Source organism: Vigna unguiculata, chromosome 4, assembly GCF_037176805.1.
Source record: "Vigna unguiculata cultivar grain cowpea cultivar isolate G323 ecotype 2 chromosome 4, ASM3717680v1, whole genome shotgun sequence".
In the NCBI taxonomy this organism is placed as follows: Eukaryota; Viridiplantae; Streptophyta; class Magnoliopsida; order Fabales; family Fabaceae; genus Vigna; species Vigna unguiculata.
The window spans coordinates 11,818,779-11,834,225 of NC_140795.1; the positions used below are offsets into that span (position 1 = coordinate 11,818,779).

The window sequence follows — 15,447 nt, forward strand, 5'->3', positions numbered from 1 at the left end:
ATATTCTTATAAATTATTATATAAACCGAATTTTAGTGAAGAATATATAATTTTATTATATAAATATGGTTAATTTTCAAAAAGAAAAAGTAGTTATTTCGTGTATATATATGGTTTTAAAGAAGTAATCAGAAATCCTAAAATGTTAATTTTTTTAATATCATAGTCTTCTATGGAATTATATAAAGATGCCATCATTTAAAAGATTTAGTTTTAAGTATTATAGAGTTATCTATTCTTTAACATGGTAAAATTACTCTGATTTAATAAAAGATAAAATCGTCCAGTTGGAAAACTACCTTCAACTAAAAAAAAGTTTTATCCACTTCATATAAAGTTATAAGTGAAAACAATTAACGAATGAAAACTGAAATTTAAAAACAGAATACTATTATCTTATTTATAGATAAAAAAAATACAGTAATGTCTTATTTATAAACCAAAAGGTAAGATGTTATATCTTATTTGATCTGTATCTTGTTGTTTTCTAATGATAGATGAAGAAGTTACATAACAGTAACAATATTATCTTAGTTTTTTCTCTATATATTAATACAAAGTTGCACACTAAGGATTATCTTTCTCCCTCTTTCTCTTCTCTATTTTCAGAATCTCTTGAGAAGAAGAAAATGGTGAAAAAAGTGAGTATCTTTGTGGTGTGGCTTATGCTCTTGCATTGTTGGGTAGCCACGAGTGAGACAAAGTACTTGAAATATAAAGACCCCAAACAGCCTCTCAATGTTCGAATCAAAGATCTCATGGACAGAATGACTTTAGAGGAGAAAATTGGTCAAATGACACAAATCGAACGTAAAGTTGCTTCTGCAGAAATCATGAAGAACTATTATATCGGTAAGGTCAATTTTTTCAATTACAATAAATTCATTTTTACTTCTTTTGTTATATGGTTTGTGCTTTTGGTAGGGAGTGTGTTGAGTGGGGGTGGCAGTGTTCCAAAGCCACAAGCTTCTGCAGAGGATTGGATGAACATGGTGAATGATTTACAGAAGGGTTCTTTATCAACTAGATTGGAGATTCCTATGATATACGGGATCGATGCTGTTCATGGCAATAATAATGTATATAATGCAACAATTTTTCCTCACAATGTTGGCCTAGGTGCTACCAGGTATATTCTTAATTTTTTTTAAATTGCTTTTTTATACTTTTAGCTTATCAAATAAATTGTTTTTAAAATTATATTTGTGTATCATGATGGAATTTATCTCTCATCAAACAGGGATCCTAAACTGGTGAGGAGAATTGGAGCAGCAACTGCTTTAGAAATTAGAGCTACTGGAATTCAATACGCCTTTGCACCTTGCATAGCGGTAACTAAGAATTTCTTACTGAATAATTTTATTATCAACATCTAATGATAATTATGTGATATCTATTTTCCCTCATATATAGCCTTATCTTATAATATGATATGTGGTATAGGTTTGTAGAGATCCCAGGTGGGGAAGATGTTACGAAAGTTATAGTGAAGACCATAAAATAGTTCAAGCTATGACTGAGATCATTCCAGGTTTGCAAGGTGAAATCCCAGCAAACTCGCCAAAGGGTGTTCCATATGCTGCTGGAAAGTAAGAACTTCATTATTCCCTTTGCTTCGTATATTTGTTTCTATCTTTTGTTACTTGCAAGAATTTATCATATAAAATATTGATCCATTTGTTTGCATAGGCGGAAAGTTATAGCCTCCGCAAAACACTATGTTGGGGATGGAGGAACCATAAAGGGAATCAATGAAAACAACACAGTGATAAGCAGACATGGATTGCTTAGCATTCACATGCCAGCCTATTATAATGCAATCGCCAAGGGTGTTTCGACTGTCATGGTCTCTTATTCAAGTTGGAATGGAGAAAAGATGCATGCCAATCGTAATCTAATCACAGACTTTCTAAAGAACTCATTACGCTTTAAGGTAACACTCAACTTCTCACGACTTCATTTAATTCAAAATAGCAAATTGACATAGTAAACAAGTCCTAAATTTTGTTGGTTTTTTTATAGGGTTTTGTCATATCAGATTGGAAGGGAATTGATAAGATCACTACCCCTACTCATGCTAACTACACATATTCCATTTACGCAGCAATCACTGCTGGAGTTGACATGGTAAACTATGAGTTTAATGTCCAAACTTGAATGATTTTTTCATTTACCTTTTAACATCTTCTAATACTTGCTCTGGTAATGATGTAGGTAATGGTTCCCCTCAACTACACAGAATTCATAGATGGCCTAACCTCATTGGTGGAAAGTAAAGCCATACCAATGAGCCGAATTGATGATGCAGTAAGGAGAATTTTAAGAGTAAAGTTTGTTATGGGCCTTTTTGAGAACCCATTGGCTGATCATAACCTAGTTCACCATCTTGGGAAGAAGGTTTGTTTGTAGTTAAACACATGTATATTCTTCATCTACCAACTTTTTTTTTTTTTTTGCATGTTGATAAAATCGTTATAACAATGTACCTTGACAGAAACATAGAGATTTGGCTCGGGAAGCTGTGAGGAAATCCTTGGTTCTATTGAAGAATGGTGAAAATCCTAACCAACCACTTCTCCCTCTTTCTAAAAGAGCTTCAAAGATATTGGTTGCTGGAAGCCACGCTGATAATCTAGGATATCAGTGTGGTGGATGGACCATCGAATGGCAAGGAGTTACAGGAAACAATGTCACCAAAGGTATATTATATATTCCTTCACAACTTCTTTCCCTTTTGTATAGTTCGTTAAAAGCACAATATTGACAAGGCGTATATAATTTACAGGTACAACAATCCTCAATGCTATCAGAAACACAATTCATAAAGATGCTGAAGTAGTGTACAAGGAGAATCCCGATTTGGACTATGTGAAGTCTAATAATTTTGCATATGCCATTGTGGTAGTTGGAGAGAAACCATATGCTGAGACAAATGGTGATAGTTTGAATTTGACAATCTCTGCACCTGGGCCAGAAACCATAAATAATGTGTGTGGAGCAGTCAAATGTGTTACTGTGATAATCTCTGGTCGTCCTGTGGTTATACAACCATATGTTGATAAAATTGAAGCTCTCGTTGCGGCTTGGCTTCCTGGTACTGAAGGAGATGGTGTAACTGACGTTTTGTTTGGTGATTATGGTTTCACAGGCAAGCTTCCAAGGACATGGTTCAAAAATATTGATCAATTGCCGATGAATATTGGAGATAGTCATTATGACCCTCTTTTCCCCTTTGGATTTGGCCTTGAAACCAAACCTCACAAAACAAATTAGGAATTCAAAATTATGTGTCCTATAATTTTAGTCCATTTACCACTCTATACATAAAGTTCTTGTTTCGTTTTCTTTTATTATACAATTTAGCATATATAATATATTGATGTTGTCCTATTTATCTTTAAATTTGGCAAATTATATGGCTGGATGTTTACATATTTTATTTTAGCTATAGTTGTTAAGTATTTTGATTAACTAAATATGATATTACCTTTTGCTTTATTTCTTTGTTAGAATTTAATAACTATATAACTTAATATTGGAACTTTTTAATATTAATCGGTTTAAATTTATGTGATAGTTTCTATTTTTGAACACTAAACTTTGATTAAATAAATAGAAAATAATACAGTAATCTGAGCGTAAGTTATAGTAATGTGATCATGTTTGATGTAGTAGTTAATAAAACTATCCAAAGAAAACTCACATAGAACAACGAATTAAAAAATAAAATAAAAGAAAGAACATCATTCTAATAAATCAAGAAAAAAAAGATGGTTATATAATATAAGAAAGATAATTATTTAATTACATTTATAAATATGCGTAGTTTTAATAAACCGATAACATCACCATAAACTTTCTTGGTTATTGTCAATAATAATATCTAATTGTAATATTATTATAATAAATCTTTATAAGTAAGGTATTACAGTATTCTTTTGTAAATTTTAGTTTTTACTTATCAATTATATTAGACGTTGATAGTTTTTATAGATTGACAACATCATAATACACTCTCATTGATTATTGTATGTAATATTATCTATTGTTATAGAAGGTTATCTTTATAAAGAAGGTATTACAATATTCTTTTTTTAAATTTCAGTTTGCATTTATTAATTATTTTCACATATGAAGTAAATAAAACTAATGCTGTTAAATGCTTTGATTAATTGAATATGAGATATCGCCTTCTACTTTAATTTTTGTGTGAAGCACAACTTCTTGTTGGAAATTTTTGTCATCAGAACTTCCTAAAATAACTCTAATAGAACAACAAATTGGAAAAAAGAAAAACACTATTATAGTAAATCAAGAAAAAGGTGATGTTACAATAGATGTTTATTACAATTATAAAGTCGGGTATATTTAAATGATGACATCTTTATAGAATTCTGTAGAAGATTATGATATTAAAAATAGTAAAAGTTATAGGATGTGTAATTATAAAATATGTGTGAATTCTTATAAAATTTAAATTAAATATATATAATTTAAATTTACAGTGACCGTTTTATTAATTATTTTAATTAATTATTTTTTATTTATAAATTAATATCTAAATTAGTCACTATAATTTATTTTTTAATTATATTTTATTATTAAAATTAATTATTAATAAAAAAATTTATTATAATATATATATATATATATATATATATTCATAAATAATTGAAACATCATATTTATTATCATAATATATCATTATGATTCATGTATGGAGTTTTATAAAGATATCATCTATAAAAAAATGAAATTTACTATTAATATAATTTTACTTTTAAACAGTATTCTCTATTAAAATCTTATAAATATTTTATTTATCTATTCTTATATATTAAGGAAATTTCCTTTTTTTTCAACATTTGTTTTCCAAAATTATCCTTTAATGATTCTTTTAAATTAAAATAATTATGTTAATTTAAAAGAAATTTTATATATACCTGTATATATAAGATTTCCTTTTTATTGTCCACCTTTGTTTTCTAAATTACTCTTTAAGTAAAAGTTTTCTAGTAAATTAAAATAATTATTTTATCAATTTTACTGTTTATTTAAATTTAATAATTGTTTTTAGTTTGATCGATTTTTAAAAATTAACCATTTTTCTAATTAAAAATCTATCTATAAAATAAATAAAAACCAGTTAAATAAAGTTATAAAAAATTTACATTTAATTTCATAATTATAATAGTAGCAATATTAATATTAATAATATTAATTTTTATTATTATAAAAAAATTTAACACACAATAATTGTATTTTAAGATTGATAAAGTGTTTAAAATAATGAAATTCAATTATTTTAATATTAAGGTTAAAGTACAAATAGAAATTTTATGAATGAGTTTCATTACTTATAAACATATCATCCCTCTAACAACCTTTTCTTAGAGTCCTCTAACTTCTCTTTAAGATTTCTTATCCTATATTCATCTCTTTGAAGATCGGAGACTGTTAGGGTGATCCTTATGGCGAACTTTTCACTTCCATCCGATCAATTTCTCAAATTGAGTAAGTTGATTTTCTGCCTTTTTCCTTGATTTGGTGTTGTTATCTGTGTATGTAAGTGATCTTAACTCGCATGAGGTCTCAGAGTTTTCCTGTGAGTTTCTGCTGATCAGTGATCCTAATGATGTTCCCTGATCATGTTTATGTTGTTCTTAGGTTGAGTTGTGCATCTATTAGCTCGAAGGAGGTTTGGGTATTTTTGAGTTATCTACGTTGTTTTACAAGTAAGGGAAGCTAAGTTAAAGTGTTTTAGGTTTGTAGGAATTATTGAATTGATAAATTGTAGATGATAATGTGAATTGTTGGTGTGTTTGATTTATGGAAAGATACATGATTGGGTGAAATTGATGTGTTAAATTTGAGGTATGTTACCTGTGGATATCCATTGGATTTATTTTATAATTGAGTGTTTTTGACACTTATGTTTTTGGTTAATTCATTTTTGGTATGTGCTTGACATTTGTGAAGGTTTTTAGGTTGCTTAGACTTGATTGGGGATGCACAATTATGCAGCATGTTCTGTAGAATTATGCAAACTCGCTGGAAGAGCATTTACTCGCTGGGTGAATCCAAAGTCAGAGGCTCACTGACTTGTGAGTCATTGGATGAGAATTTACTCATTGGACGAATCCAAAGTTAGAGGCTCATTGACTTGGGAGTTGCTGGGTGAGAATTTATCCCTTACTGGGCAAATTCAAAGTCAAGAGCTCACTAAATTAGGAGTCATTGGACTTATTGAAACATTTTTTCTCTTGGAGTCCCAGTGATAAATTCGTTGGATGAACCATCTGGTCGCTAGTCGAAAGGAAATTTATACACTTTTCGCCCAGCAAGAAGATGTGTTTGCTGAGTGAGTGGATCAGAACCTGAGTAGTTGTTGGTTGATTAATTTTAGAAGCTTTGTAACTTTTATTAATAATTAATTGAGAAATGCTTGGAAATTGATAATTGTTAATACTAATTCAAGGAGAATTAGTAGTGAATTGTTGTAGTGTATGCATTGATGTAGGAATCCAATTGGAAGTTATCCTAACACTCTAATAACCATTCAAATTCTCAAGTGGAGAGGAATGAAGTATGTGGTGAATGGAGCATGAGGTCCTAGTCTAGGGGTTTTACCTTGACCAAAGGTGTTAACGGGCTAACCTTGTGTGTGGTAATGTGTACCGCTTTGTAAAGCACTAGATGCCACCATAGGTGCACAACTTACTAGGGTCAAATATCAATGCATTTATCTGAATAATTGAGTCATAGCTTTAGGTCTTTGTATATGATGATAGATTATGTATGACTTAAGTATATATATTATGAACTGTAAAATTTTGATACATTAGCTTACCTTTTTCTCTATGTCTTGTTTGTCTTGTATTTTTTTCTTTTGCAATGATCATCTGATTAGTGTGAGCATATGAGGATCTAATAACAGGACCGGTGCAAGAAGAGGATGATATAACTGTTTAACTAGTTTGCTTAGGACTCTTGTGCTTATATTTTGAAAAACTCCAAACTCTTAGACTCACATGTATAAATTTGTATTTTAGCTTATCTTATGGATGACTATAATATGATATATATATACATTTTAGTTAAAGCTGTCAAAACGGGTAACCCGACCCAACCCGACCTGGTCCCCTACAGGTTGGTCACTTAGTGAGCTAACACAACCCGACTAACTTGTTAGCAAGCCAAAAAAATTTGAACTTGACTTGACTCACCACGAGTTGATGGGTTAAACAGATTGACTCACTGACTCATTTAATTAAAAAAAAAGGATACAATTTTTTTCTTCAGTCCCAAAAAAACTAAATTATAATTGTGATTAAAATCAAGATAAATTTTAATACAATCCAAGATAATGTTCAACCTCAAATACAAACAAAAATCACAAAAATTATTAGGTTTGTATTTTCCAACCCAATATGTTAGCTAAAAAAAAAACCCAACCCAAATACAAAAATTTTTTGTGACCCTTTATCTGCGGGTAGGTTGGTGAGCCAACCCGGCTCACCACAGGTTCAACTCGATTGAGCTGGGTTCTTGGTCGACCGGGTCAAAAATTAATCCGTACTGAAATTTGTAAATAAATTTCAACCCGACCTGACCCGAACCCGTGGTGGGCTAGGTTGGTCCTCTAGTTCTGACCCACTTTGAAAACTCTAATTTTAGTATTCTATGCTTCATGATTATCAACTATGAAACGTTTCATTTAATGGTTACTAAATGGGATGTTACAATTGTGACATTTTATTTTATTATTTCAAGTAAGTACCTAACTTCACGAGTATCTGACTCAATGCATAAATCCATAATTGAGTATATAGTTATTTTGTCTGAGTCTTTTATAATGTGTTGTTTACCGATAAAAATGTTTGACTATTTTAGTGTTAACAAATTTTATATTGTAAAATTTTGAATTTGTGGAGCTTCAAAGTTATCATTAGTTTACCATTCTTTTTCTGTTTTAGTTGTATTTTTTGCTTGTGATAATTGTATGTTATATGTCAAAATAGAATAAAGGATAATACAAATAAGAGGGTTGAGAAGCAACAAAACTATTAATAGTTGGTTAAAGTATAACTATCGCATAAATATATAGTTTTGTACTGTATATATTTCCCAATTACTGAAAATATTTATATCTTCTAATAAATATATTCCCAGTTTTCAAAGTGAACTGTAAATACCTGTTATATTCTTATGTGATTGCTTATTGTTTAAAATACCTAAATTGAAATAATTTATTTAATAATGTAAATATGGTAAAGTGAAATGTTAAATAAATTTACTACTTTTAATTAAAGCTTATTTTAAAATAAATAAATAAATAACATTAAATTTCATTTTTTTGAGATATCAATATTAAATATAACACGACATTATTAATTTTATTTAAAATATCTAATAATGTTACAATAATTAAAATTAATTGAGATTATGATTACGATAGTAAGTTTTCATAAAATTGTAAATTGTTGGATCGTATTGTAAATTTTACTTTTTATAATAAAAATGACAAATTATTAAAATAAATTTGTTCCTCATGTTAATATTTTATCAAACTTAAATTAACAAAGAATTGAAATATGTATAACAAATATTTTATTTTAATTATATTTGAATTTTATTTTAATTAAAATCTCATTTATTAGCCTTAATTGAATTTTATTTTAATTAAAATTCATTCATGAAGGTAAATGGTGCAACTAAAAACTCCTTCAATTAGGTGTAAACTTTATTTTAATTAAAAGACATTCACGAAAAGTGAGGTTGAGATTGAGAATATTTCACGCCGGTAGCATTATTTCACTTTTTATTAACGCGCACATTATTCCTAATAATATTTACAAGCATAGCATGGTCTTTGATTGTATGTAAGAATTTAATTTCTAGAGACTCCAATCAGGTGGTTACTTTTTTATAAATTATTAGTCAGAATTTAGTTTTTAAGGACTCAAATTCTGAACTGGTTTATTTTTTTTTTTACGTTTTTTTAAATTGTTGAATTAGGATTTTTGAAATTGAAAAAAAAAGTTTTAGGTATTATTGTGTTATTTTCTTTTTTTGCAAAAAAAATGGTTCGAATTATATTTTTTAAATATGTTATTTTTTTTAAAATTTGTTTAGTTAAAACAAATATTAAAAAAATATTATTTATTGCATTTTAAGATATTTTAGGTGTAATTTGGAAATATATTAAAGTAAATGTAATTTACTTATTTTTGAAATTGTTGAGTTTATTTTTTTTAAATGATTTAGTATTGTGTATTAAGTTATTTGAGGTATTATTTGGAAAAATATCAAAGTAAATGTAATTAAATTATTTTTTGAATTTGTTATGTTAAAAAACAATTTAAAATAGATATAGTAGTGTGTATTGAGTTATTTTAGTTGTAATTTGGAAATATAAAAGTCAATTTAAAAATTGTATATTAAAAGGTTAAAAAAAATAATTTCATTTGTATACTTAGTTTTTTTATATGGTTTAAATTTTTGTTGTAGTAATTTGTAATGTAGCAAATAAATTCCAAAATATAGATTGTTAAAAAATTCTTAAACAATATTTTTATGAAAATAAAGGAAATTACTAAAATGATTTATGTGCAAGAAGTCAAAAAATAACATTGGAAATTTGTAGAAAATAATTTAAAAATGAAGGAAATTACTAAAATATTTAAAACTATTGCATTATTGTATTTTAAATTAAATTTTTATTTTTTTTGGTTTATGTAAAATAAGTAAGAATAAAAGATAATAATAAAAGGATAAACTTATTGAACATAATTAACTCATATTATTTACCTTTGTCCATGAAGATAGTCAACAACAAATTTATCCATGACACAACTGAAATCAAAATGGATACTGATGTTGCATAAATGATCAAGCAGTGAAAAGAAGTTCAACATTTGGACCCGTTTGTGGCACGTCCTGACACTTGACAATATATTGAATTATTCATTCAAGCAACAAAGAAATAAATTTTATTTTTATTTATGTCAATTATGATACTTGTAATGTTTCATTAAAAATATATTTTATGTTCAATTATACTTTATAAATTTCAATTAAAATACACGTATATTACAAAAACAAAATTTTACAAGAAAAATAATTAATTTCAACCAAATGTTTAGTCATTTATTTATCACGGTATTTCAAAAAATTAATTCTAACTTTATATTTAAAGTTAATATCTACTATTTTATTTCACCATATAACAATAAATTTCACATTATTTATTTGTGTAAAAAAATAGACATTTTATCAATAAAATTCTTATAAAGAAATTAAAGTAAAAAAATATAAATGAAAAATAAATTTGTGCTTCCACCAAATTTTTTAATTTTAAATATTCAATAAACATAAAAAAATTAAATAGTATAACACCACCTCAAACATTATATATTAATTGTTTTTACTTTTATATTTCCAAATTGCACCTAAAATAGCTTAATACACAATACTATATCTATTTTTAAGTCAAAAAATTCAAAAATAAAATAAGCCTACATTTATATTTTTATTTTTCCAAAAAACACTTAAAATAACTAAAAATACAATACTAAATCTATTTTTTTAAAACTATTTTAATCTCTAATTCAACCATTTTTTTTTTCAAAAAAGAGAAAATAAAACAATAACACCTAAAAATATTTTTTTTTAAAATTTCAAAAATCCCAATTCAACAATTAAAAACTAGTTTAAAATTTGGATCCTGAAGACCGAATTCTGACTCATAATTTATGAAAAAGTAGCCAACTAATAGGTTAAAATTTGGTTCCTTGCTGACCGAATTCTCAGATACAATAAAAAACCATGCTATGCTTATAAATATCAGGAACAGTATACTATATGTGTTAATAAAAAGTAGAACAGTGCTATTGGCGTAAAAAATTCTTGAGATTGAAGATACAATAAAATAAAATTTTAATTATATTAATTTTTAATTAGGTTAAACGAAAAAAAACATAGATTTTTAACTGTACTAAATTTTTTACATGATTTACATATAGTTAATGCATTAATAACGATTATGATTTTGTTTGATGATCATAATATCTTTACTATGTTACGATCTGAATTATAAATATTATTATGTGAGTAGAAAATACAACGTAATTTTTTTTCGAGAATTTTAAAATAAATAATATCATTTTATAAATATTAAAATCATTTTTTAATTTTAATCGAAAAAATTAAGTTATAAAAATAAATATTAAAAAAATGGTGTGATCGAATAGATTGAGTCATCACCTTTTACCCACTCATCTTTATCATTTAATTATTATATTTTGTATGAGTAAGAGGAATGAAAAAGACTGGTGAGAGAGAAAAAGGCTGTGCTTCTTCCATTTAACAATGATACTAATTACTATTGTTTTTAAAATATTTCTTCTACCTTGCTTGGTGTGCACTGGTGTTCCCACTCCCAATGAAAAATTTGAAATGCCATTTTTGTAGATTTTGAAGATTTCAAATTTGGTCCTCCAATATGTAAGACTGCACAAGTAGGTGAAATATTACTGAAAATATGGTGACCCTCTTAAGTTTTGGTTTTGTTCATAGCTTATAAAGTCAGAACTAGAACTATCTATTCTTCAATGCCACATTTTTTATTCACTAATGAGTTTATCTTTTTTATTTGAAGGAAGACAAGAAAACTCAATCACCCTTTTTCCTTGACAGTGTAATGAGCAATGTTGTTTCAGCAGGGAGTGTTAATTTTTTTATCACCGTAAGGGGTTTCATTTGTGATTTTGCAGGATCAAGTTTGGCCTTTTATTTCTTTAATGCGCAGTGGTGACGATGATGATGATGGAAATAACATGCATGATGATTAGTTGATGGCTTTTATCTTTTGCTCTCAAGTGCCATCCTATGTTGGTGTGCGGACCATTTATACCATTGATTCCCTTGAAATCTGATCTGGCTTGTCTTTTTCGTTTTCTTCAGGACCAATTTTCACCCACTACTTCACAATTGTCTTTGTGGGTGCTTGTTATGAAATCTTCATAGCTTAAAGAAACCGCCTTTTGGAATCAGAATTGGTTTTCTTTCTGGGTATTTTTCTGGGGGGAGGGGGAATAGAATACTAACCTGAGATTGAAATGCTTTCTGGGGAGCTTAGGAGATGCATGGTGTAGAATTGTAGGGTTGTGTTGGGGTTAAGAAAAATGGGATCTGAAGGTGGGGAAGTTCAAGAGGCAAACAATACTACCCCTTTGGTTAGGCAAGGATCCTTGTACAATCTGACCCTAGATGAGGTGCATACCCAGATTGGGGATTTGGGGAAGCCACTTGGGAGCATGAATCTTGATGAGTTGCTGAAGAGTGTGTGGAGTGCTGACATGCAGGATGGCCAAGCTGCTTCAGGTTTCTCTCTGAATCCTGAGGTGTCAAGGGATCTTAGCAGGAAAACTGTTGATGAGGTGTGGAGAGATATGCAACTGAAGAAGGATGAGAAAACCCAGAAAAGAAAGCCTACACTGGGTGAGATGACTCTGGAGGACTTTTTGGTGAAGGCTGGAGTGGTTTCTGATTCAAATGGAGCTTCCTCACAGCATGGTCATTGGATGCAATACCAGCATTGTTCAATGCAGCATCAGAACATGGTTGGGGGTTATGTGACTGGGCATGCCATTCAGCAGGCTTTTGTTCTTGATGCAGCATACTCTGAGCCAGCTTCTGTGATGGGAGCTTTATCTGATACACAAACTCCCTGTCGAAAAAGGCTTGCCTCTGGTGATGTGGTGGAGAAGACTGTGGAGAGGAGGCACAAGAGAATGATTAAAAATAGAGAATCTGCTGCTAGATCTCGGGCAAGAAGACAGGTTACATTGCATTTGTGTGTTTGTGAGTGTGTGTGTATGTGCGATGTTATTCTTTGAAATCTACTTTTCATTTTTTGTTTCTAATTTGATACAAGGTGTCATCTATGTTCATGCACAGGCATACACACAAGAACTGGAGATTAAAGTTAAGCAGTTAGAAGAGGAGAATGAAAGGCTTAGAAGACTGAATGTATGTTTGTAATTCTTACCTTTGCTTTGTCATTTTTTATCTTTTTCTTGTTTAATGAAATATTTGTTTGCCACATCTCTTCATGGCCTGCGGCCTGCCATCTTATCAGGAAACTGTATGGCTGAAATGCTTGTTGTAAAAGATTTCATCTGGCTAAAGCTTGTGGTTGTCTGATATCTTCTTGGATTAGGCAATTGATTTATGACAATGAAAAATGAGTTGCTGGTTTTTTCACCATATTAGTGTAATTTTAAACAAAAGTTATCCACATGGACAAATTTTAAGCACATAGGTAAATCGTTCTTTTCTTTAATTTGAACTAAAGTCGTGTAATGATGACTCAAACAATCGAAATTGTGTTACAATTTCAGTTCAAACTTAAGTCGTGTTATCGTTGCAGGATTTCAGTTTAAATTAAATTACACTGCAATTGTACCACCATACACGATTTCAGTTCACATTAAAAAAAAAAACAGAATGGAAGAAGTCTAGGACTAGCTAGTGCAATTTCACTTTAATAAATTTGAAATCGTATCATACTGACACGGCTTCTTTATAATAAAATCGAGTCATCTAAACATGATTTATCCATATACATTAATTTTTTAAAATTTGTCCATTTTCTGTAATTTGGTTTAAAATTGCACTAATATGGTGAAATATTGTATATTATATGATGAGGATGATGGAATAAATTGTAGTAATTAGTGGTGGACAAACCTGTTAAAAAGAAGGTAACATATGAATTATTCTTTTATTTAGAAAAGGAAAAAAAATAATGGGATTGGGTTCAAAACTAATACTAAGAATGTTCAAATTAGTTGAACTTCTAAGATAGACTGGTCTTTGTCGCTATTATGATTCTTTAATTGCATTTGGATCTAGATTTTCTCGTGTTTTACATCGAGAGAATGTTGACTAAAAAAGGTAAACTAGAAAAAGTTGTCAGGATAACGTGAAATTTTCTCTTTCCTTACAACCATAATGTATCCTAATAGAAGTTGGTTGACAATTAATAAGTTGCAGAAAACTCCATTGATTGGCCTAGTGAATATTTAGTTTGTTACTGTCTCTGTCTTTTATGATCATGGCTGACAAGCGAAGTCGTTTTGGAAAAGATAGAAAAGTATTTCGTGTTTGTACGTGCTTGTTTCTTGGACATATTAACTACATATGTGTGTTGCACTTTTGTTGAATGCTTAGTTCTAATCAAACATTGCACTGATTATGAAATTTTATGTTTGCCATTTTATTGAGACAGAGTGATTAGATTTTTATGTGTTAGAATCTCACTTGGTAGCATACACTTTCAAAGCTTTAATATTTGGAATGCATCATGATTCCAAATGTTGAAGTTGATAATGAACATTGGTTAAAACATCATTGAATTTGTGAGAGAACCTTCATATTATTGTCCATAGTTTTAGGTCTCTATTTTGGCTTCGACCCTTTTGTTTTTCTGTTTGTTTTTTAAACTATTCAGGCTATTGGGTTCAATTTCTTCTTTACAACTTCACAAAAAGGAACCTTAAGGGAAAACTTCAATGAAAAGGGAAGGCCCCAAAAATGTAAAACACAGGGAAGTAACTTCAACATTTTTTCCCTCAGTCTGAAGTGTTCTACAGTTTTAAACACAATGCACATATTATGGTTATACTTACAAGTTACATCTACAAGAGGTTTATCTTATTGAAAACTGAAAGTAGTTCAGGATAAATATCTATAACTTGTTATAATCTTAGAACCTTCTTCAGGATCTTAGAGCTTGAAGCAGGACACAACTCAACTTGCCTTTCCCTGATAACTTGAACATTTGGAATGGCTGTGTCATTACAATAGAATGATTAGATGAGTTTTTCAATTAACACTTGCATAAAAAAAAAATAGAAAAAGATTGAAATATATAGCTTGATTTGAATTCATGGAAAAACTTTAGTTCATTTCATCTTATTTTCTTCTTGAATAAGTACTCTTGAAAAGTTTATGAAGCCATTAAAGATTGTTTTAGACTGTTGTTTGTTCAGGATTTACCTGAGTGAGAAGTTTATTCAAACAGGGATGACTAATGATTCCTTGTTGCAGGAGATTGAGAAGGCATTGCCATCTGTGCCACCACCTGAGCCTAAGCAACAGCTTCGCAGAACTAGTTCAGCCATCTTTTGATATCTTCATTGCAATGAATTCTCAATTCTTTTTCATGCTATCACATCACATAGTTTTCATGTGGATTATACTGTTGACTCTTAACTCTTTGAGTTGGATAAAGTTGGGTGGCCATTTTTCTCCTGGTAGTTGGTTGTGATGCAATCAGTTTTCCTCAGCTTGTTCTATTCTACCAATGTTTCCTCTTACGTATATTTTGACAAGTTTGGCTTACAATTTAAGTTGCTCTATCAATGTACTTTAATTTGGGAT

The 15,447-nt window shown here is 29.1% G+C and overlaps 2 protein-coding genes across 7 annotated transcripts; both read left to right on the forward strand.

Moving 5' to 3' along the window:
* Positions 1-629: 629 nt before the first annotated feature.
* Positions 630-3,331, forward strand: LOC114182651 (uncharacterized). The gene is made up of 9 exons (XM_028069561.2): positions 630-852; positions 925-1,129; positions 1,241-1,331; positions 1,444-1,589; positions 1,690-1,933; positions 2,023-2,127; positions 2,215-2,397; positions 2,495-2,699; positions 2,786-3,331. The coding sequence occupies exons 1-9, from the start codon at positions 630-632 to the stop codon at positions 3,271-3,273; spliced, it is 1,890 nt and encodes a 629-aa protein (XP_027925362.2). The 3' UTR covers positions 3,274-3,331.
* Positions 3,332-11,384: 8,053 nt separating this feature from the next.
* On the forward strand, positions 11,385-15,323 carry LOC114181964 (ABSCISIC ACID-INSENSITIVE 5-like protein 2). Of its 6 annotated transcripts, none has more exons than XM_028068672.2 (4): positions 11,385-11,519; positions 11,660-12,842; positions 12,961-13,032; positions 15,115-15,323. In XM_028068672.2, exons 2-4 carry the CDS (start codon positions 12,186-12,188, stop codon positions 15,193-15,195), a joined length of 810 nt encoding a protein of 269 aa, XP_027924473.1. In that variant the 5' UTR covers positions 11,385-11,519; positions 11,660-12,185; the 3' UTR covers positions 15,196-15,323. The 6 variants fall into 6 exon arrangements, with proteins under 6 accessions (XP_027924473.1, XP_027924475.1, XP_085528634.1 ...); XM_028068674.2 differs by having other exon boundaries at positions 11,399-11,519; positions 11,775-12,842; XM_085672508.1 differs by lacking the exon at positions 11,385-11,519 and having other exon boundaries at positions 11,526-12,842; positions 12,938-13,032; positions 13,142-15,323.
* Positions 15,324-15,447: the final 124 nt, after the last annotated feature.